This window comes from Paecilomyces variotii, assembly GCF_004022145.1.
Source record: "Paecilomyces variotii strain CBS 101075 chromosome Unknown C8Q69scaffold_8, whole genome shotgun sequence".
In the NCBI taxonomy this organism is placed as follows: domain Eukaryota; kingdom Fungi; phylum Ascomycota; class Eurotiomycetes; order Eurotiales; family Thermoascaceae; genus Paecilomyces; species Paecilomyces variotii.
This window is the reverse complement of record NW_021167147.1, coordinates 1087895-1110260: the sequence shown is the minus strand read 5'-3', so window position 1 is coordinate 1110260 and position 22366 is coordinate 1087895. Positions and strand designations below refer to the sequence as shown.

Below are 22366 nucleotides of genomic sequence, written 5' to 3'. Positions count from 1 at the left end.
TACTTTACTTACTTGTTTTTGGCGCTGTAACAGCGTTGAACGAATATTAGAATCAATATGATGAATTGAGGCGAGTCAAAGGTCTTAATGAATGACGGGAAATGTAAACTACAAGGGCGAGAAGGCATGGTGTAATGAGCCCTGCTGAAGCGTATCATTCATAATAGTAGGTGTTGAGTGTCATGACAAAAGAAGGCATGTTCCTAACCTCTCAATCATCCAACGACGAAATTAACAGATCCCGATCCCTCAGATCCCACGGATACCTTCATGTCACCCTGGCCTCCCCACCATCTAGGTTCCTGATCATCAGAAGGCTCCTTGGTACCGACTGCGTGGCCTCTGCTCTGTTCGATGATCTTCAGACCCTTACCGTGGAGGTGGATACTGCCTGACCCCGATGAGGCACTGACATTGCCGGCCCAGGATGGTGGATACGCAACGTTGATGTTTCCAGATCCATGGCTGATGTGCGAAGCAGTAGCATGGTCCACCACGCGTCTGTGCTTCTGAGGCGTGGTATGAGATTTGGATACGAGGAACGGCTCCGTTACGCGGATATGATGGTGGCCGCTTACAGTTGCTGTGCTGAGCGAGATGTTCGAAGGTAGGTCGTCGTAGACGACCGGAATTAGGACTCCATTGATGGAGCCACTTTCAGTCTGAAGGCTGGCACTCTTGGAGAATACGAAACGGCCATAAATGCTTCCAGATACGGTCTGGATTTCCAGCTCATAAGGCCGAGCTGGGAGATGACCGGAAGAGGCATCATTTCGATGTCCCCCACGGTGTTTGTCGATAACTGCATCATCTCCGGGTGCTGCCTTCAGCTCGTCCACATCCATCTGCATGTCCACTTCTGGCATGGAAGCGGCCTGTGGTGAGCTGAAGGACACAACGATGGACCCGGACACGCTCTTGAGCACGATGCGAGCCGGCTTGTCCGGGTGCTCCGGGTCAGCAGGTTGCGGGTCGATGTTCACGGTAATGCTACCAGAGTCGGTAGACAATGATAGTAAGTCATAGAGTGGCCAGCGACCCCAGATAGACTCGGAGCCCTTCTTGATGACTATTTCACGCTCAGATGACACCTTTGCTGGTGCGCTACCGGTGTGTCCAGTACGCCACTGAAACCGCGTTAGTCAATATAAGAATCATACGAGCTCATCGGGACATTCAGCTTGACTTACCATTCGACAAACACCAGAAAAGGAAAGCAAGAAGAATACAAGCGTAGAAAGTGCCAGTAGCTTGAGAGAGACAATCAAGCAGATTCTTCTGAACCTCCTCCGTTTCTGCTGTCGAATGTTTGTCGCATCTGGGAACCCCTCACTGGGAGCCTCCCGAGGCTCGTAATGAGATCGCAAGCTTGAGAGTTTCGCGCCATCAAGTTTCTCCTCTATAGCTACAGGTACAGTATCAGGGATGACGTCTTCGTAGTGAGGTGGGAGGTCCCCCATCAGTGATGACCTCTCGCTGCCAGACGGAGTATCAATCTTCGTGTCTTCAGACGAGAGCGTGTAGTCTGATCTGCCCTCTGCACCTGAATTGGACTCGAGGTCATGCTGTTCCCCAACGACACTTGGCTCCGTGAAGCTTTGAATAGAGATATCGTCTCCGTCAACGGAGCGATGCAATCGCGTATATCCTCTGGGAGCCATTTGAAGCAGTCTCCCAGTCAAATTGAATTCTCTGATGTCTAGTGCGTTAAATAAACCTCACAGCATCCGGGTCAGTAGCACATACAATAAGCTTATTTGACTTGTACACTATAATAATTCTCACAGCCTAGTGACGGCGATGCGACTGATTCCTGGTTATTTGGATTGCACTAGAGTGCGGTAGACAAGAAGCAGCAATGTTGACAATCAGACAGAAACGTAGTGAAGCATATACAGTATTTATCACCGAAGGGGTGATTGCGTTGTACAGTGATGCGATGAACACGAGGAGCCAGGCAGCACTATTCGCACCAATGGACGATGAGGCGATACGGTTTCCCCGAGTGTGGCTTAAGATCGAATTGTCTGGATGGTGAGCTGGTTTTAGGCAGCCGAATAAAACGACCAGCTACAGTTCTCCGCCACGGACCTGCGCGGTGGGAAAGGAAGAATTCATCGAAATGGATAGAAAACAAGAAGAGAGCTGTGATACTAAGTAGATGGTGAGGTCAAGGAGAAGAAGCTCGGGTCGGAATGAGGCACGTCATCGGCACCGCCGCATTCCGATGTCTCGGCGTGTGTTTGGGGATCGCGGAGAGCGTCGAGAAGCATGCCATGGTACTAGTATTATTTGCTCCTCCACCATATCCCTCGCCGTCTTGTTCGGTATCTTTCTCTGACAATAAATAGTTCGACTGCATTACGGGGCCCAGGTATTAACAAACAACAGTACACTACCGCATTTTTCTTCTGGACATCTATTGGGAAATGGCTAAGTACGTGAAACGCTTGCATGGGTATGGGCCTGAAGGCCATCATCTCTTTCGGGAATGATAGTTGGTCACTGCAAAAGACATTATGTACACTGGGGGCTACTAGAGTGGCTGGGAACACAACCAGGTAGCTAGGGGGAATAAATCAACATGGAAACAAACTGAATCAACAGGGAATCATATCATAAAACATAATAGGCTCATAACGAAAGACATAAACCCCAGACATACAGAGTGGCCGGTAGTTTCAACGTGCAAAAGAATCAGGGATGTATTAACAGAATATGCAAGAAGATGCTTCCTCACACTAAATTCAATACTGCCACCACATTCGTGGTTGCAATCAAACACCATCGCTAATGATTGATGCGAGAATGCAGGGTATGATGAGCGAAGCAAATGAAGCAGATGGTTCGAGATAATGTGCACAGGACCTGAACGCCGAAAGGAATCAAAGCGCTCCAGGAACCTCACAACCCCACAGCCTAAAAGGAGTCCGATTTACACGTATTGAAGGTTATTCAGGATCGCTTTCATCTCGTTGGGAGGCAGGCCGGCAACGCCAAGCGCGCGGACTTGACTGCCTCGTCGCAAGCGCTGCAGTCCGATGGCGACTTTCCATCCTTCAGTTTCTTCCAGGACAAAGACGTACTTCTTGCCTTCCTGGTCACGGATGCTTGCGCGGACAACATGGTAGCCCTGCATCTGGGAGCTCTGTGCGGAATCCATTCGATCAACATGGCTACCTTTCTGGCTGTAACAAGCAGAAGCAGAGGCAAGACGGCATGTGTTCTTGCAGACCTTCAGCAGGTTCGCAAGGAACGCGTCGGACTCCTCACTAGTAGGGATCGTCCGCGCTGCACTCCGACGGAAGGGATTGGACTTGGAAGGACTCTGAGGGGCCGCTGAGTTTGCGCTTAACTGGGGACACCATACCTCGACCAGTTTCATCGTCCAGGCCTTGACGTCCCATTCGCGTTCAGGGACTCCTCTCACATCATCATCGACGAACAAGCCTTCGGTTGTGATGCGTAAAATCAGACCATCCGTAACTGAGCCTGTTCCCGATACTAACTTCGAGATGGGGGTCTTCATATAGGCATTATTGAAAGTATATACACCCCTGATCACAATCTTATCGGGGTCCTTGGTGGAGTACGTCCCTCGAACAGATGGTGGCGGAGTCGTCCTCGCGGTGGACTGAGATGGAGCGTATGAAGACTCCGAATATACAGACGAGGCTGCGTATGGTCGTCGGGGTCGATCGTATGGACGAAAGGAATAGGCATCATCCTCTATCTCAGTTGCTGTTTTGGCGGTGGGCTGCGGAGGTTTCTTGGGTGATGGTGTTCGCGGTGTTGAAGAGGTTGTCGATGTCTTTGGGGCTGCTTTGGGGGTTGCTTTTGTCGGTGATCCTCCAGCAGGAGTCGCAGGAGCTGGTGATGTCGCCTTCTTTGCGCTGGCCAACTGTTCGGCGACCTTCTTTGCGGCCGCTTCCTTCATGGCGGCGAACTTCGCATCAGCCTCCCTCTTCGCTGCTTCTTTGGCCGCTGCTTCTTTTGCAGCAGCCTCTCTCTCTGCTCGGGCTTTAGCCTCTGCGGCCTCTCTTTCAGCTTTGGCTTTTGCTTCAGCGGCCTCTCTTTCTGCTTTGGCTTTAGCTTCAGCAGCCTCTCTCTCCGCTTTGGCTTTAGCTTCAGCAGCCTCTCTCTCCGCTTTGGCTTTTGCTTCAGCAGCCTCTCTCTCCAGTTTGGCCTTGGCCTCTGCGACTTCTCTCTCCAGCTTCTCCTTGGCTTCCTTGAGAGCTGCCTCCCTAGCCGCCGCAATCTCCTTCTCGAGCTTCTCTTTCCGCTCCCTTTCTTCTCGCTCCTTTGCTTCCTTTTCGCGCTTCCGCTGTTGCTCCTTGAGTTGCTCTTCTCTTCGCTTCTTTGCGGCTTGCTTCCAGCGCTCATATTCATCCTTCTTCCTTTGTTCTTCGCGAGCCTTTTCCCACGCACTGTGATCATTCGTCGGTTCGGGACCGGCACTACGTTGCTTTCCATCGTACTGCGCACCGGGGTTTGGCGTGCCACCAGGGAATTGTCCGTTGAAATTCTGACCTCCTGGATATGTCCCCTGATTGGGACCATTCGAATAATGGGCGCCACCACCAGAAGATTGACCAGCGCCGCTGCCGCTTCCAGGACTTCCAGGGCCAAAACCACCAGGGCCCGGACCTGGACCACGTCCTGGAAAGCTTTTGGAGCCGCCACTCTCCGCCTGTGTCGTACCCCAGAGCCACCCGAGGAAGCCAACGGCAATGATAAGTAGGATAACGCCAAATCCACCACTGGCGACTGTTGTCGCAAACCAAGATCTTACGATTGGCTCGAGAGACCACCATGAGACCACCACGAAAAGTGTGGAGACGGCACCAGCAATAAAGCTATTCCGATGGCATTGCAGAGATGGCAGGTAGATAAATCCCGATCCCGCGGAGTGTGGAGGAATCACAAAGATATCATATTGTCCCTCCGGAAGGTCTGTGGACTTCCGATACTGTCCATGTGTAGTTCCTGGATTTGCGCCATGAGGCGGTGGGGGTGGAGGCGGGGGGCCATCCATTCTCGTTGTAGATCGTAGCTTTCCAGATTTTCGTAGATGGAGATGGCAATCGGTGCCAAAACTGCTAGATGCTCACGCAGTGTCTCCGGCCCTCGAGCTTGATCCTTCTCTTTTCCTAGGATCGAGTCTCTGTATAGACTGAGATCATGTTCAGACCAGCATGGCTGGCACGGGGCCTGTGGCCACCAGCACTTGGAATCCCCAGAATCAGTCTTAAAAAGTCCTAGAGAGGACTAGATAAGGTTATTTTGGTCCGATATGCTTATCAACACGCGGGGAAGCGAGGAGTGCAATGATGTCGTCGTGCGGAGGAGTGAGGTCGCTGCACTGGATAGACGGTGTTACGTGCACTGGCCCAATGCAGACCAAAAATGCAGCGATGATCGTTAATAACACTACTAGATAAAGAGGTAAGTATGCGGGACAAAGAATTCAACCAGTAACGAGCTTGTACTTACAACTGACATCAAAGCCATTGACTGAGGATGGGTAAGGGACAGAATTCAGAGAGAGAGTTCAGTAGAAAAAGAGGTGTGGTGACAGCTCACGATGGACGAGCTGCTGCCCTTCTAAAAGTTTTTGGCGCCCGCGGCCCTCAATGGACGGCTGTGACCGTTCAATTGACGCTGCACGGCAAGCCGGGATCTACCTGTGCTGCTAGTCTCGGCCTTGATACTTGATCATGTTACGGATTTGCGATGTGATAGGAACAAGCAAGCATTATCACGCTTCCCCTGTCCCTTGACGCCCCTCCCCGTCGCGTGGGAAGTCTCTCTGTATCCTACAAAGCACGCGTCCTCAGGGCTATTAGAACAGCTTACTGGATAAACTACAAGACTACAGGTGTCCTTTTACTGCGATCGAACTAAATATTGGAGCCTAATTACATTGATTTATTGGGGTCTGCCGTCTATCGGTGAGCAGTTGTTTGTTTTGGTTTTGCTCTTTGCGCTCACTTCCCGCTAAAAGCTTTGGCTTCCACTTCGCCACGCCCGCGATAGGCTGGAAAACAGCGTCAACAACGTGCTCATCCTTTCTTCGTCGTGGGAGCTGCATCACAGGCGCCATCATGGGTTACTACTTTCTCGATACTCCGCCTCAGCTCTGTGGGCCTTTGAGAACGACACACGAATCATCCCAGTTCCTCATCGAGCGATGAAGCAGAAACCTAGGCTCCGGTGCTTGTTGAGGAGACGACGGCGACCAGGCTGAATATGAGATGCCAATGATCAGTGCAGATTATTCTGCGAAAGATATCTATCTACAGGAGCTTTGGACGCGCCATCCACGCAGGGCTCGACTTTGTGGCTGGACGACATCCATGTCTGCCTCAATTCCGTGATTGGTCTCATGCATCCCACGAGTGTCCTTCGATCTGCACGACTCGGAATCGAGGGAGAAAGATGCATTGTCAAGTTCGCTATCCGGATGCAACCGTGTTTTCTTCTTCTATCTTGCGTTAAACGTGACGGCGGCCACATTACTGGCGGTAGACATGATGATGTGATCGACTCAAGGGACCCAATCTCTCACCGTTCATCGCTGCTCGTGCAACCGTCTCGAAGGATCAGCCCCAAAGGGACGATGCCACGTCTTAGAGTACTTCTTTTCCCCGTAAAACCGGACAAACCTGGCAGACATCAACAGTACGTACTCTAGATCCTCTTTTCTATCTCCATCGCCAGGGCAACGAACTGCTTCTCAAGCGCCCGAGAACCGGAGGGCGGGTTTAGGTTGTTGGTTCCTCGGTCCGCTCCCGCGCTCCCCGCACCTTGTGGCTTGCAATCGGTGCGAACACCCCCGTCTATATCCGTCAGCCTGATTTTCGAGCAGGGCTTCTATCCGAGATACTGATACTGGGGTGTGACTAGTATCCTCATTGGCTAGGTTCACGAGTGACAGCCTGATTGTTTTGCCCGTTATCATCTTTCTTGTAAAGGCAGATAACTGGGCAAGAATGCTTGCCAGCATCACCAAGTAATACAGAATACACGCAGGTGGACACAAGAAAGGGCATTTGCTCCTGCATGTGGGTTGTTCTACGCGTTTTGAAATGCTATACCCACGATTCCCGGGAGATAGGAACGCCTTCGATATGGCAATGAAAAGCCGGCTCAACATCCTGATATCCAAGTCTATCAGTTATGCTGACAACACCGATCTTGATCAGTCAAGCATACTATGATCTGACGTCACATGTTCTATTATTGGTCTCGTGTCTTGCGTAGTTGATCTATAGAAAAGCTGATATGAATGGCCGGGCATGTTATTGACAAGAATCAACTCGAGGTGCGAAAGAATATAGGGTTCAAGGACAGCGGCAGCAGACACGAAGATTTCTACCAAGTTCTACCGCCCAAAAATATCTTCGAGTCCTCTCCATGACGGATTCGTTCCAGACCCAGACGGCTGCTTGATGACTTTTGCGCATGCCCATTAGTACAGCGTCTCGATGCAATGCTTCCTGCTGTAGATGACAGATGAATATGTGGCCCCTTGATTGGAGAATTCTCCTGGGAGCTTGTCAACCAGGCTAGCGAAGTACCTGAAGACTGAGCGGCTGGCTTCTTCCATTCCACTCACCTCCAATGTTGCTTTCATTATTGTGATAGTATGATTATCTGATTACGTCCTTCAAAACACGCTGGAGTCAGCCAAGCTTATCCCAGCCCGGTGAGCTCTCACCGCCCTCGAGCTTCCGCTAATCGCAACTAAGGAGTAACGATATCAGCTTCAGAACAAGCTCCAGACGTCCCAGATGAAGCCATTTCTCCCATGGATAGAATGATCGTATGCTAGAGGCTTTCTCTTATCGAGGCCCAGCCATGGAACCGACTCTGACCCAACCAGCGGAACTCGAAGATGTCTCGCACTTCCACGAGGTAACCGAGCGGCACGTCATCCGCAAGCTCGACTACATCCTCCTGCCGTTCCTCTCGCTGCTCTTCCTCCTCAACTCGCTGGATCGCTCCAACATCGGAAATGCCGAGACGGCGCACTTCACCCGCGATGCGGGACTGGATCCGAAAGATCTCAATACCGCCGTGGCGTGTTTCTTTGCTTTCTTCGTTGCGCTGCAGCCCGTTGGAGCAGCTGCGGGAAGGAAGTTTGGTATGGGCAGATGGGTTCCGGCCGTGATGGCACTGTGGGGACTGTTTACGATGCTTCATATTTGGATCAGTAAGAGGTGGCAGTTGATTACGGTTAGGATCTTGATTGGGTGTCTTGAAGGTTGGTTGATTCTTTTTTCTAGTATACCGGCTAGTTCCCCCCTTAACAGTGAGGAACTACTTAGCTGACTTTGGTTACCAGCGGGCTTTTACCCAACTACGGTCTCTTACTTATCTCTTTTCTATACTCGTTACGAGTTTGCTCGCCGTCTTGGTCTGTTCTATGGTCAGTACGCGGTGGCCGGAGCGCTTGGTGGCTTTCTTGCTTTCGTGGTCTTCTATTGCTTTCCGCCAGATGATAGAACCGATGCCGGAAGTCTTCCCTCAGGCGGCTGGAGACCATGGCAGACACTGTTTTTGATAGAAGGTGCCTTGACGATGCTTGTTGCTTTGATTGGCTTCTTTTGGCTACCAAGGAGTCCGGGCACTGCGTGGTTTCTTAATAGGGAAGAGCGCATATTGGCAGATGAGCGCATTCGCATTGATCGTGATGGTTTGGAGCAATTCCATTACAAAGAGCCTTCCGATTCTGAGGCCTCCACTGGGCATGAACAGCTCACACACCTCCGGCCTTCTTCAGACGAAGAGGAGAGCCGTCTTCTCGCATCACACTCTACGAGTCAACATACGGTGACGAGCAAAGATGTGACTTCTGATAGCGGATTGTCAAAGACTGACATCCTATCGTCGATCCTACTACTCCCCCTGATTGGTCCCATTCTCATACTTAACATTGCATCCGCCATTCCAGGAACCTCTTTCTCTATATTCCTTCCCCTCGTCGTGGAATCCCTCAACCTGTCCTCCCCTCTGTACAGCAACTTGCTGACTGTACCTCCATTCCTGATCGCAGCGGTGACGCTCTATCTGTTCTCCAAGGGAAGTGATAGATCCCAGCAGCGCATCTTGCCCATTCTCTGCGGCCTTGGTCTCATCGCTCTGGGTCTGATCATGACTTTGGTCATGTCCTTCACGTCCTCATCCTCGGTGCCTAACAAGGCGTTGGCCCAGTATCTCTCGCTCTGCTTGCTCCTCAGTGGTAGTTTTGTCCCCAGCCCCCTCACTGTGGCTTGGTTGTCTGGCAACATTCCTCAGCCAGGCAAGAGAGCGATTATTCTTGGTGTTAATGGTTGGGGTAACCTTGCCGGCGTCCTTGCTGCCTTGCTTTTCGCACCTCGTTGGCGCGGCAATGAGTATCGCGTGCCGCTGTTCGTCACCTTGGGCTTCGTGGTTTTCAGCTTCCTGGGGTTCCTTGGTTTGGAGTTTATGTTAATTCGGCTCAATGCAGCGCGCGTCAAAGCCAGCAAGTCGGAGGATCTGCGCAGCGACCAAGATCACCACGGAGCGGACGAATCTTTAATGGAAAACATTCCGAGCGCTGCAGTGATTGGAGGATCCTGGTGGGATACGACAATCCGACACTGGGTTGGAGAGAGGCTCTTGCGGATGAGTCGAGAAGAAGCTTTCCTACGGAGAGGTGACGAGGCAATCACGTTTACATATGGGTTATGAGCAATGGGTCATTTTCACGAAGATAGGCGTTATTCTCTCCGATGATTCGACGATATTGCGGTTGTGCATATCAGTATACAATATACAATTGTATGTCTCGCATAGAGATCGAAACGTTGGCATGTGTTTCATCCGTAGTTGGCCGTTTCCTACGCTGCCGGGGCCGAGTATTACCGACTTGGCACGAATGAGGCTCCGTGTGTGTATTCTGGCAGCCGGCCTGCTGCTTTGGGTTCTCTGCTGGACGCACGGTGACCTCCTAAGATGAGCATATCGCAGACGACTCAACCGGTGTCTCGCGATAATTTGGTCAGACCGAGTCAGGACCACCACGTCAGCACACGGTGTTGGCAGTAAGTAGGTAGGTATAGTTGTCGAAGAAATGGCCCAAAGGGAGAGCGTTTGGCGCGTTAGTAAATTAGTTATTGCTTCTGCTCGTATCTAGTTAGTTGTTAGCTAGACAGTCGCCTTTTGAGACCGCGTGAAATGGTGTCTCTGACCAGAGAGGAAGAGAGCATCAGGGGGAGGTGCCGCACGGGCAGCCGTGATTGGCCGAGGCGGCGCCGGGCGGAGAGGCCAGACTGGAGCAACAACGTCGAGCTGGAAGCCTTGCGGTATCACGAACCCCGATCATTTGAGATCCCCAATCAATCACGAGTTGCTCGCCAGCCTCACGCCTTTTTCCTCCTCCTGCTGCTGCTTGTCTGTTGCCTGTTTGTTTCTTTTTCTCACCCCCCGCGTTCCCCGGGCTGGCGAGCCGGCCGTCTCTTTGATCCCTTGCCTGTCTTAACGGCATCGAGCTTAATCGTCCGCTCCTCCCTCCCTCCTCCCTCTATGCAGTCACGATAATCGCCGCGACCGCCAGTCTTAGGGGCCCCATCCAGGGCTTGCTGCCATCATGTCTTCCTATCATCCTCAACACCATGCTCCCAATTCCCATGCCGCCCACGGCCATCGACAGCCCCCGCAGTACAATCCTGCTGCGGCAATGCAGCACTCCGCCCCCGCTGGAACCTTTGTGCCGGGCACCAAGGTCCAGGTCGGGAGCCACCGTGTGGTCATCGAGAAATACCTCTCTGAGGGAGGATTCGCCCATGTCTATGTGGTTCGACTACCGCAACCCGTCGACGGGACGGACATTGCGGTCCTGAAGCGTGTAGCCGTCCCCGACAAGGCAGCGCTGGCCAACATGCGGACGGAAGTGGAGACGATGAAGAAGCTCAAGGGCCACCGGCACATCGTGAAATATTTCGACTCGCACGCCTCTCAGTTGAAGGGAGGCGGCTACGAAGTCTTCCTGCTGATGGAGTTCTGTTCGGGTGGGGGTCTGATTGACTTTATGAATACCCGGCTGCAGAACAGGTTGACGGAGCCGGAGATCTTGAAGATCTTCACGGACGTTGCGGAGGGGGTTGCGTGTATGCATTATCTCAAGCCTCCGCTGCTACATCGAGATCTCAAGGTTGAGAATGTTCTCATATCGCTGGCTGGGAAGTCCGTGTGCTACAAGCTGTGTGATTTCGGGTCAGCTGCCCCGCCGCGGCCAGCCGCGACGAGTGCCGCTGAGGGCCGGTTGATCGAGGATGACGTGCAGAGACATACCACCCTCCAGTACCGGAGTCCGGAGATGATTGATGTGTATCGCAAGCAGCCGATTGACGAGAAGAGTGATATCTGGGCGCTGGGAGTCCTGTTGTACAAATTGTGCTATTATACGACACCTTTCGAAGAGGTCGGGCAGATGGCGATCTTAAACGCCAGTTACAAGTTTCCGGCTTATCCTCCGTTTTCGGACCGCTTGAAGCTGCTGATTGGTATGCCTGGATCTCCTTCTCTTTCTTTTTTCTGTATCGGACGGGTGCTGACTCGGAGTTGTTAGCCTCAATGTTGAGAGAACAGCCGCAGAAGCGGCCAAATATCTACGAGGTCTTGAAGGAATCGTGCCAGATGTCAGGCCGAGAGGTGCCCATTCAGGATGTGAGTCGTTATTCTCGCTTCCTGCAATTGAACATTCTAACAAGCTGCAGATCTATTCTGGCCGTTCCGTGTCTGAGGCACGTCGGTACCAGGAACTTCCTCCATCGCCTACGGACGCACCTAGAGTGGGCGCCGTGTTTTCACCACCGGTTCAAGAGACCCAGATAATCCCAGAGATTGCCCCGATGCGGCGTGGACGACCTGCGAAGCCAACTTCACAGCACAACTCGGCCAGACCAAGTCCATCACCAGCAGCGCCGCGAGCAGTGTCAAACGATCCTTTTGCAGCGTTGGATGGAGGAAAATCGAAGGACCCTGTAGACGAGCTATCTGCGCGGTTCCCGACGCTCGATCAGTTTTCATTGCTGCATGAAAAGGGAAGCAAATTCGACTTCGAGTCTACGGTTGTCGAGACAAAGCCGGAGCCGGATGATCTGTCACAGAGGGTTACCAATGCTCTCGCTGACGAAGTCTTCGCCAAACACGCAACGCCGTCAATGCCACCCAGGGAGTCGACCGGAAACACGCAGGCTCTCTCTGCCCCGACAGAGAGGGGACCGAAGGAGTCTCCTAGACTTGGAGGGGAAGCTGCTCCTGCTGCTCGACAGACACCACTTTATCAGCCGTCCCCGCAGAAACCTGTCATGGTGTCTACTGGTACCATGACCACGCCGTCTCCGCCTCCAACTTCAACTTCAACTTCAGACATCAAACCGCCCTCGAACCGGCCTATCTATAGATTTCCACCGTCAGGCCATGAACGCCGTTCATCTAGTCAGCCATGGGCGTCCGAACCCGGGAGGGCGCCCACTGGACAAGGAAGTGTACCTTCGCAAACGACGACCATCCACAAGATCGAACCGAAGCACAAACCGTCCTCTGAAGGGATCTCTCATTTTCCCGTTTCGTCGAGACCGTCCCTCGAGATGTCTCGTCCCAGTCACCTGGACATCGATGATCCGGTTTCTCGTTCAAAATCTGCCAACTCTAAAGCGAGACCTCAGTCTGTCCTTGTGTCGTCGAGACCGGTGAACTTGGGAAGCGGGCGTTCATCTATGGATTCGCCTAGAACTCCATACGAGGATGGGGCGCCGTTGCAGCACGCATACACAAGTGTGGAGCATCGTGACTATGATCGGAACAATATCTCGTCCGATATTGATTACCTGCGTGCAAGAGAGGAAGAAGAAAACAACAGGAAGCGTGACAAACGCATGGGTAGCGGCTCAAAGCATGTCAAGCGCTCCAGTCTTACGTCCCTGTCTTTGTCGGGAACGAAGTCTCTGTTGGCTGGTAGATTCGGAGAGGCCTTCCGGCGCTTTGAGCACAACGTTCCGGAGCAGGGCCAGGGTAGTCGCACTCCCTCCCCTGACGAGACTAACAGCCGGCTGCCGCCTATCGCGGCCTCTGAAGCGGCGGACTTGAGTGGCGAAGGTGTGGGCGAGAACGAGGACGATGTTTCGCCTGAGATGCGCCGGGAGTTGGAAAGACGGCGACTGTCGCAGGAGGAGAAACGGGTAGCCAATGCGGCGGCTGAATATAGGCGTCGGTTGGCGGAGAAAGGAGATGGTGGTCGCAGACCTGAAGGCACTGCGCCTTCTATTCAGAGTAAGGTCCAGTCTCTCCTTCAAGAAAACAACAAACCAGCACCACCGAAGACAGCTTCGGGGTATGGACGATACACTGACTCAGACGACGCTTTGCAGGCAAAGCAATTCGAGTCACGCTCGGAACCACAGCCCAATTCGCGACCCCTCTCGCGAAACCCTGGGCCCGTGTATAACGAATTCGACAAGCCGAAATTACCTGCAAGGCCTAAGGATGTGTCTGGAGCCCCCGGTGGACTCCCTAAACAGCAGACTGCGTCTGGTACATTCGCTTCGGTGCAGCGCACCGGGCCACGTCCGGCAGCTCCTCCCAAGCCGAAGAACCTGCAGCTCACCGGCAAGTCTGAGACTCCCTCGACAAGCGGTAATATCGAAACCCCCATCAGTGGCACCACCGATGAATGGGAGGAGAGCTTCAGCAGACGTTATCCTAGTCTTTCCGGTCTTGAGCTGGTGGAGACGGAGATTGATATTCCTAGACTCCCTAGCATTCGGACCCGGGAGGTGTAGAAGAACTGCCTTTTTCTTTTTGTTCTTTCTTTGTCACCATATCAGCGTTGGTGTTGTTGCTTCGAGGAGCATTTATTGCAAGCGTTGTTCGCTGCCAGTACATATAGCCTTTGCAGACTGGTTGCCATAGACATATCGTTGGGGTAGGCAACTTATCGCGTTAATTCTCTGAATATATATATATCCGATCACTCCTCTGATCCTGGTATCGATATGTCTACAATTTCTATAATTTTGTATTCATCTGGGTCACACTGTTGGCCATGTTGCGTTGTAGAGAAAGTAGCACGCAAAGCTTCATTGTGCACTCTCATTGGCTGGCCTAGTCGGGGAAAGGAAAGCTCTCCGCAGTCGAGTAAATCAGTCAGTTATTATCGGATTTGATCACGGACAACGAACCAGCAGACCGTCACTGCGCAGATGGCGCCCATAACATTGAGCAAGGTGGACAGTGAGTGAGCCCTCTATTCTGGAGATGGTCATAAAGCCGATATATCAGGAACACCGGGGCTAATACATGCGCCTCCTGCAGATGATCTCAAGGAAGTGATTCAACAGCTCTTTGAGATCCAGTCCGCGGTCCATGGATACCTAGGACCTGAAACCCAGCATGAACTCGTGCGGAAGATGTACGTGTCTTTTCCATTTCTTATCTTCTGACTTTTATGTCTCTCTCTCAGTGCCCACATGCTCATATCCCTCTGCGACCACCGAACTCAGACAGCAACGAAGACACTGCTAACCACAATATACCCCTCTAGAAAATCACTCACCCTCGCCCTATCAACCCTCTCCAACGATACTCGCTACGATCCCTCCGCTGCCGTTTCCACCGCCGACTCCTCTGACCCCTCCGACCCGCCCGTTTCGGCCGTCCAACTCCCACCCGAGATCATCGACTACGTCGACGCCGCGCGCAATCCAGACATCTACACACGCGAGTTCGTCGAGCTTGTACAGCGCGGCAATCAAGACCTGAAAGGGAAGATGGAAGCATTCGCTTCTTTTCGGGATGTGCTGGCTCGGGAGATGAGGAGCGCGATGCCGGAGTGTCGGGGAGAGGTAGATCGTGTGGTCAGAGCGACAGGAGGGACGGTGCCTGAGGATGAAGGGGCAGATGGAGAAAGGAAGTAAAGAGGACATATCTTGATCAAATGGCGTGGTTCTATTATACAAAGGCGTTTGGGCTACGAGTTACGGAGGTTGGGTTTGGGTGGAATTGAGGCGTTTGGAAGGAGTTAATTATTAATTCAGGGAGATATCCTGAGGTCGAGAGAACTTGCTTGGACAGAGCGGTTCAAACTTTTGCTGCTTGCGGGATCGTAGGTACCAGGCATTTGTCCTTCTTGAGACATCCAATGTGGTAGTCTAGTTAGCAGTCTATTATCGGAGTTGGCCTCGAAGTGGTGCTGCTTGCTTTGTCTCTTTCTTAAGAGCTAGTGGTACCTAATACAAGTGGTGTATGTCACTATCTGTGAAACACAGCTCAGATTTTATATGCAGGCTTTGTTTGGCTATGCAAACGGTCAAAGAAATGATCAGAAGAGATCCTACATATATATCAGTGTGTTCTGCAGGATAAACTCACTCATTGGTTAGGTTTTTTAATAAATATTATTGCTCGAAGGAACTGGGGGCCTAGTGCCAACTTGACTTTACCTAAATTATCATTGACCTTTCCCCGATTGTGTTCGTATTTGATATTCACCTATTTATGGCCACCCCTCCGGCCAATCGGCATCTGAACATCCTACTTAACGGTACAGATATAAAGTCGGCTGTCGGGTACCTTAGTTATTATTTACGGACGACGGTAAGGCAGCAAGCAGGTCAAGAGAGATATCTACTCGCTCACCGTTTACGACCAGTTTATTCTTCTCCTGAACCCAACCATGCCTTCTCTCTCCTCCCTGGCATTCGCGCTCGCGCTCGCAGGCGCCGGGTACCTGAACGCCATATGCGTCACGCCGCCGAATCCTCCTCCGTCGCAATCGCGCGCATACAAGGGAGATCGAATCCATTTCCTAACAGGCAGAGTCACACGTTCAGTTGGCTATATCTCGCTAGTATTGTATCTATTCCATGCGCTGCTGGCTGTATCCTGGCCATCAGCCGCCCATGATGATGATGCAGCCAGTCTACAACGTATCTGCCCGCACGCCTCGAACCTCCACAGCGACTTCTACACCTGGAACTCATTCACCACGACCACTCTCGCGCTGACATACCTGGGCGCCGCCATCCGCCTCAGCGCCTACGGTGGTCTAGGCAAGAACTTCACCTTCCAACTAGCCCCTCCGGACAGACTGGTCACGTCGGGAATCTACCATTTCATCCAACACCCGTCGTACACGGGCCAATTCCTCATTAGTATCGCAATGAACCTGCTGGTTTTGCGATGGGATTCGTCTCCGGCATGTTTTATTCCGGAGTCTTTCCTGGCTGCGTTGACTGGATGGGGATGGGTCGTTCTGATTGCGCCGATGGCTTTTGCGAGTTCCGCGCTGGCTACGAGGGTCAAGGATGAAGAGGGGATGTTGAAGGAGAAGTTCGGACAGGAGTGGGTGAGGTGGCATGAGAGGACGGCGAGGTTTATTCCTTATGTGATTTGATAGGATGTGGATTGTGTTGAATATTTACTTTCTTCTCCAATGGAGTTGGCGTGGATAGTTGTTGAAGGGACAGGAATTCTTAGAAAAAAAATAGAATAAATACATAAATACATAAATAAAGAGGAGATATGATCGAAGTAGGTCTGTGGATCTTTTCTGTCTGTTCTATACAGGTACATACCTCTCGTTTCTTATCCCTGCGCATGATGGATATCAGTCTGGTAGTAATGGCTTGATAGTCGTCAATAAATTGATATGCTGCATCCAAGATAGGAAACCAGAGTTAGTTTCAGCGCCCGGCTTCCTACTTCCTAAGGCAGAGAGCATGGCTGTTATGTAGATAAATGCCATCTACACCTTTGATATTTCTAGGACTGCAGATTCCCCAGATTTGGGAAGTAATACAATAAATACAACCACTGGCAGGGCGACGAACCGGACCGCTTCTTGGTAATCACCCGATAGTTAACTATCTACTAGGGTAATCAACCGCATGCTCGTGTTTGACATAATAGCAATCCCGTGGGTTGTCGGGAGCAAGCTTGAGACCAAGGGTCATTGGTGGGACAAATTCGTCTTATACGAGTACTTCCTCAGCTGTGCTGCGGTAATAATCCCGCATACAGACATATTACATAGCCATCGGGATGAATCCCTCTTTAGCGGATGTACGGCTCGTGTGATGCTGACTCTACTGACGGTTCGCGGACTTCTGAGGTCGTATTTGGTGCTGATGAGTCCGACATAGACTACATGTCCTGTGCTGTCCGTGACGTGGAGAAGCCGGAAGGATTCAATGGCGCAGATTTAGGCCTTCAGAAACACCATCAAAAGAGGAGTTAGGTTTGGCCCGATTCGCGTAACTGCAACAGTCGCATCGTTTTACCCCGTCAGGTAGCAGCAGTAATAACCTTACTCAGTGATGCCGGAGTGTCACTCGATAGGATAAAGAAGAGTACCAAACTCCATCGTTGAATTGCCCGGAGATCCTCATCCACGGCGGGTTGTTATTTGAGATGCGTGACTACGAGGAGTCTGTACGCTAGTTAGTTCCTCGTACAAGTCAGTCAAGACAACGAGCCGTTGGATGTTAGGGAGCCAATAGAGATGATGTCTCTGCTTGGGCTGAGAGTCTCACGATCGCTACAATCCCACCAGCGTTGCAACTCGTGAGATGATCCGATGGTGGTAGATGCAAATGCCACAACAACAGGGGCCAGGGACCTCAATAAACATCCCACTGAACAGCCGTGACGGTTTTTATCCGAAGCAAGTACGGAGTAAGTTAGTTAGAGTATTGCTTTCTCCAAATGACACGAAGGCGTTCCGGTGGGATCGTACAGCGTGCGTTGTTGCGGTCTGCAGCGGACGAGTAACAGCGCCGAGAAGAAGTTCTGGTGGTCATCTTCACCCTCGCCTTTCTCACCACCCGCAAGGATCGTCAACACTGCAAGCACGGTTTCTTCCCCGTCTTGCTCGCAATGGTGCCTCAGAGCGGCAACCGCGAGCGAAATAATCCACCCATCTCCTCGCTTGAGGCCGTGGATCGACACGCCCAGCGACATCGGTGGTCGCCTGTGGCTCGCCAATATCCGAGAAAAACCGCTGTTGGACGGAGACTCCGACGGTCATAGGGCTCCCTCGTCTAGGACTGCGGCATGCAATGAGAGTACGGAGTATTCCGTACATAATCGCACCTTGCGCCTGTCTCATTCTTGGCGAACTAGGACAGAAACCAGGACAGAGACTAAGAACCGGATGAGGGGACAACAATGACAATATGATCGACGATCAAGAGTCCCTGGCACACGTAACTCCCCCGATAGTGCCGTGTCTCTCTTCGGTCTCTACAAAGAACAGCCTGTTGGTCTGGTATTTGGGAGGATCAGAGTCTGTCGTCTGGATCTGTCCGAAAAGACTCGCATGTCCTGATCCATCTGTTCCTTGGGTCTCTGCCAGGGCTAGCGGCTCACGTATGATTTATTATTGTACTATTGATTATTCGATTTGTTCGTTCTCGCCTCCGCGCCACGCTACGAGATCCAATAATAATAACTATCGACACTCGAGGTTGGACGGTGGAGCCTGAACACTCGGTCCTCCCCCGCATGAACGTTTGGTCGGGACTCAGGAGCAGCTGTCAGTTGTCCACATCCCGGTCAGCTCTTCGCTGTTGTCCAACGATGGTGGCAGACGCCCTGAAGCCGAGTCTTGGGGCACAGCATGGGGATCTCTGACCGCATTGTGGGGGGCGCGCACGGAGTCCACACGCTTTCATCAGCCTTGTCTTAAAACCGGTCAGGACCTTCTATTTCAAGAGACTCTTGCTGCTGTCTTTCCCTCCTGGATGTGAGGCCTCCCATACATGCGTGTGATAAACGTCTGCGACATCCCAGCCATGCTGCGATGTGGGCAACGGACGCAAGCTGCTCCTCGGATCGACAGTTCCAACACCATGTGTGCTCGTCTATAACACGCGACTAGGGCCACGGCAAGAGCTCAACGATACATAGGATGGCGACTGATGGCCCCAGTGCGCCGGGTGACGGCATCACTGGGGGATATACAGGAAACAATCTTGGGGTCCAGATTGCCATGGCCACCTTCACCGGAATTGCCTGGTACAACGCGATCGAACTCATCGTCCTTCTCTTTGTGACTTTTAGTCAGTATAAGGGCCTTTACTTCTGGAGTCTTCTTTGTTCAGCTGTCGTCGGCGTTGTACCATATTCACTCGGCTTCCTTCTCAAATTTTTCAATCTCACGAGTGCGCGGTGGCTATCTGTCACATTCCTCACTGTCGGCTGGTATTTTATGGTCACTGGGCAATCGATCGTTCTATACTCGCGGCTACATCTGGTCCTGAGGAATCCTCGAGTCCTACAGCGCGTCTTGTTCATGATCATTGCCGACGCGATTGTTTTGCATGTACCGACCACCGTTGTGACTTTCGGCTCCAATTTTGATTATGACACAACCGCATACGTTCGGGGATACAATGTCATGGAGAAGATCCAGATGACGGGGTTCTGCCTGCAGGAGTTCATCATCTCCGGCCTATACATCATCGAGACTGTCAAGCTGCTGAAACTGAATCCGGATAAGCGCAATCGAAAAATTATGTACCAGCTTTTGGGCATCAATCTGCTTATCATTGCGATGGACCTGGGTCTTCTTTTGGCTGAATATCTGAACTTTTACGTCATTGAAACGACTCTCAAAGGCGCTGTCTACAGTGTCAAATTGAAGCTGGAGTTCGCCGTCTTGGGCAAGCTGGTTCATCTGGTCCATTCCCACGGCTGGAAGCCACAACCTGCCAGCTCCCCGAATGACTTCCCGGATTTTGTGGATGCCACGCGAGTCACATCCGACGTGACCCATGCTGCACCGACTATTAGATACCCTTCACATCCGTGGATGGATCCCGACGATATCGATATCGCCGTATTCGAACATTCGGAAAATCCCCGGGATCAAGAGATAGGTCATTCTGAGTTATCTGGATCGTGGAGCGGCGAGACTCAAACGAACGAGCTGTCTCCCGGTATAGCATTGGCACCCACGGACTTTACAAACGCTCTACGACCGTCAAGCAATGACAAATATAAAGACCGTCCGGGTTGAAACGAGACTTCGGCTGAAGCTTGAATTTACTCTCCTATACAAGATACGAGTGCCACTTTACGAGACTCGATTATCGCAAGGAATCCCAAGAAAGGGACTCCCGCCGTGCTGTAGGGCCATCAAAGGGCCCATTCATGTACAGCACATGCGAAACCTGTCTATTGCGCCAGAATGCGCATAGACGCGGTGAGCTAGAAAATGCCACCCACTATCCGATGCAGACGTAGGGGAACACTCCCTCATCATCAGATGCTATAATTGAAAAATTACTAGCTACAACCCTGAGACACTTAGTGATCGAAAGAAACCGGGCATGTCGGAAATGGTCGTCGCCTTCGGAGATGCCGAATCAAGACGTCATGACTGACCAATCCTCCATGATTTGAGGTTTACAACAGACAAATCTAGTATAACCACAATGAAATCAATTCCGACTCATATCTTCCTTTCCAGTAGCAGTAGCCCTGTGCCGTTGTTACAGCGTGGTCTACCTCGTATTCGAAAACACATCGGAACCTACGACAAGCCACCATCAACCACCCGATTTGGCAGAGAAGACCTCGTGGCATGACGGAAACTGGTAAGATCTCCCCGTAAGAAGAGATTATCCATTTTACCCACCAATCCTTTCCCCGCAGAGAAAATCTCCGAGCAAATCTTCTCCGCTAGACCCCGCATTTTAGATCATCACTATCCATATCGCCATTGTGAATTGTTGGGGAGAAAGGCGGCTAAAGGCTGGAATTGGGTAGAGAAGTCGAGTCATAGTTCCGCGCTATAGAAATAATGCCTCTTATATTCTTCTGATGGGGTGATGAGATTTGCTGTTGATGTGGGAATTGACAGAGTCTGCAAGTTACTACGTCAATAACCGACAGGGACAATTACAGCTATTTTAATTAGACGTCAGGATTAGTTATTGTGACTGTGGATATGAGTTAGACACTGTACGCTCCCCAAGGTCAATCACCGCTTCTTTTTTGTATAAATTGGCAGCCTTCCCGAACAGGATGTACGAATTTTGTGCTTTTGGCATCGCAGAACTCGCGTTGTATTCGTCCTCCTTGGTCGGACGGTAGTGTCGATGATATTATCGTCGAGATCTATCCTAGACTCAACAGATGATTTGTTGCTCAAGTTGCGAAATTTGTTGAAATTGCTTCGGGCTGGATAAAGACTGCGATGAGCGACGTATTTGAGGTGACTATATCGTGGCAGTTCAGCGAAAGTCGTACTCAATTCGTATGTACATGATTTATCCTTCTCAGTGAAGTATTGGTTTAAGGCAGCAGCAATCCTCAGTGGTCGTCTGTTGGTTAGTCATTATACGTACCTGAACCTGGTCTAGCTTGGCGATATCCACGAAGATTTATGATCTACGAAATTACTTTGAAAAAAACATAATTGTCAATCTATTGAAAAGTTTATGAGAATCATCTCGTACTCACTATAGCTCGAAGGGCGAAGGACCGCAGCGATAGCCGATAATTGTCAATCTTGCAGCGCCATCGCGACACGGAGTTGTATACAGCAGAATCCTTTGGATAAATGCGAAACTGAGCAGATACTGTTTCAACTTGAAACATCGAAGGATCTCAAGAGAATGATCCAATGTGGATTCCGGTTCCCGTCGCCGGGCTGTTTCCTAGGTGAAGAAAACGGTACCTTGATTTGGATACTGCAGTGGGATCCAGCAGGATCGATTTTTTATTTATACACAAAACGAACCTACCTCGACGGGTCTGTCAAATCCTTTGGGGCGTAAAAAGCCCTTGAATATCATCAAGTATAGCTTACATAAATACCACAGGATAACTAGATGACAAATGGACGTGACGCTGCGAACGTCTTTCTATCATGCTTGGCCCCCAACGTGGAGCCCGAATCCTTCAACATTGGCCGCCATCTATTTGCCGGTGATCTCACTTCAGGCCGTATATTGGACCCTAGGTATGAACCAAGATGGGTATTCAAGCCACTTATTTCCAGGGAAGCGGTATGTGAATGCGAAGTATACGAGGCGATCGGTGGAGTCCGATCACTTCTACTGCCACGCTGTGGCTGCAGCACTATGCCCTATCTCTGTCGATTTCGCTGAATTGCATAGATCTCTACGGCCATAATTACGGCCGCATATGGTCTACCACGTTGCAGTTGCTTTGTCACAGGGCACTTAGGGCCGGCCGATCTACAATCTTCCCGACCTACGAGAGCCATGGTGGTCTATGAAAGTCAGCGAATCCTCTTCGCTCCGTCCGAAGGAAGACTGGGGCCGTTTTTTCTACCGTTATTCCATCCGGATTCCAGAAATTGGATCTG

The 22366-nt window shown here is 51.3% G+C and overlaps 7 protein-coding genes across 7 annotated transcripts; 5 read left to right on the top strand and 2 right to left on the bottom strand.

Annotated features, from left to right (window-relative positions):
* Positions 1–81: 81 nt before the first annotated feature.
* On the bottom strand, positions 82–1821 carry C8Q69DRAFT_319386 (hypothetical protein). Its single transcript, XM_028627343.1, has 2 exons — positions 1191–1821; positions 82–1127 (listed from the first exon to the last, which is right to left on the bottom strand). Exons 1-2 carry the CDS (start codon positions 1659–1661, stop codon positions 216–218), a joined length of 1383 nt encoding a protein of 460 aa, XP_028483834.1. The 5' UTR covers positions 1662–1821; the 3' UTR covers positions 82–215.
* An 865-nt stretch (positions 1822–2686) lies between these two features.
* C8Q69DRAFT_319239 (hypothetical protein) lies at positions 2687–5278 on the bottom strand. The gene has a single exon (XM_028627342.1). The coding sequence runs from the start codon at positions 5033–5035 to the stop codon at positions 2936–2938; it is 2100 nt and encodes a 699-aa protein (XP_028483833.1). The 5' UTR covers positions 5036–5278; the 3' UTR covers positions 2687–2935.
* A 2582-nt stretch (positions 5279–7860) lies between these two features.
* On the top strand, positions 7861–9717 carry C8Q69DRAFT_508533 (major facilitator superfamily domain-containing protein; the record flags this gene model as incomplete). The annotated part of the gene is made up of 2 exons (XM_028632990.1): positions 7861–8266; positions 8348–9717. The coding sequence occupies 2 exons, from the start codon at positions 7861–7863 to the stop codon at positions 9715–9717; spliced, it is 1776 nt and encodes a 591-aa protein (XP_028483832.1).
* Positions 9718–10296: 579 nt separating this feature from the next.
* C8Q69DRAFT_529212 (hypothetical protein) lies at positions 10297–14006 on the top strand. The gene is made up of 3 exons (XM_028633687.1): positions 10297–11531; positions 11597–11694; positions 11745–14006. The coding sequence occupies exons 1-3, from the start codon at positions 10616–10618 to the stop codon at positions 13809–13811; spliced, it is 3081 nt and encodes a 1026-aa protein (XP_028483831.1). The 5' UTR covers positions 10297–10615; the 3' UTR covers positions 13812–14006.
* Positions 14007–14184: 178 nt separating this feature from the next.
* C8Q69DRAFT_473032 (putative mediator of RNA polymerase II transcription subunit) lies at positions 14185–15438 on the top strand. Its single transcript, XM_028631019.1, has 3 exons — positions 14185–14262; positions 14344–14440; positions 14573–15438. The coding sequence occupies exons 1-3, from the start codon at positions 14232–14234 to the stop codon at positions 14943–14945; spliced, it is 501 nt and encodes a 166-aa protein (XP_028483830.1). The 5' UTR covers positions 14185–14231; the 3' UTR covers positions 14946–15438.
* Positions 15439–15469: 31 nt separating this feature from the next.
* On the top strand, positions 15470–16534 carry C8Q69DRAFT_319027 (putative prenyl cysteine carboxyl methyltransferase). The gene has a single exon (XM_028627340.1). It carries the CDS (start codon positions 15704–15706, stop codon positions 16421–16423), a length of 720 nt encoding a protein of 239 aa, XP_028483829.1. The 5' UTR covers positions 15470–15703; the 3' UTR covers positions 16424–16534.
* Positions 16535–18937: 2403 nt separating this feature from the next.
* On the top strand, positions 18938–20047 carry C8Q69DRAFT_404770 (integral membrane protein; the record flags this gene model as incomplete). The annotated part of the gene is made up of 1 exon (XM_028628046.1): positions 18938–20047. One exon carries the CDS (start codon positions 18938–18940, stop codon positions 20045–20047), a length of 1110 nt encoding a protein of 369 aa, XP_028483828.1.
* Between the last annotated feature and the right edge of the window lie 2319 nt (positions 20048–22366).

Coding starts and splice junctions, on each gene's coding strand:
- C8Q69DRAFT_319386 (XM_028627343.1), bottom strand. CDS start 1,661: ATGGCTCCCAGAGGATATACGCGATTGCATCGCTCCGTTGACGGAGAC. Junction 1,128..1,190: donor TTTCTGGTGTTTGTCGAATG/GTAAGTCAAGCT, acceptor ACGCGGTTTCAG/TGGCGTACTGGACACACCGG.
- C8Q69DRAFT_319239 (XM_028627342.1), bottom strand. CDS start 5,035: ATGGATGGCCCCCCGCCTCCACCCCCACCGCCTCATGGCGCAAATCCA.
- C8Q69DRAFT_529212 (XM_028633687.1), top strand. CDS start 10,616: ATGTCTTCCTATCATCCTCAACACCATGCTCCCAATTCCCATGCCGCC. Junction 11,532..11,596: donor CCGCTTGAAGCTGCTGATTG/GTATGCCTGGAT, acceptor CGGAGTTGTTAG/CCTCAATGTTGAGAGAACAG. Junction 11,695..11,744: donor GAGAGGTGCCCATTCAGGAT/GTGAGTCGTTAT, acceptor AACAAGCTGCAG/ATCTATTCTGGCCGTTCCGT.
- C8Q69DRAFT_473032 (XM_028631019.1), top strand. CDS start 14,232: ATGGCGCCCATAACATTGAGCAAGGTGGACA. Junction 14,263..14,343: donor AACATTGAGCAAGGTGGACA/GTGAGTGAGCCC, acceptor CGCCTCCTGCAG/ATGATCTCAAGGAAGTGATT. Junction 14,441..14,572: donor CATGAACTCGTGCGGAAGAT/GTACGTGTCTTT, acceptor ATACCCCTCTAG/AAAATCACTCACCCTCGCCC.
- C8Q69DRAFT_319027 (XM_028627340.1), top strand. CDS start 15,704: ATGCCTTCTCTCTCCTCCCTGGCATTCGCGCTCGCGCTCGCAGGCGCC.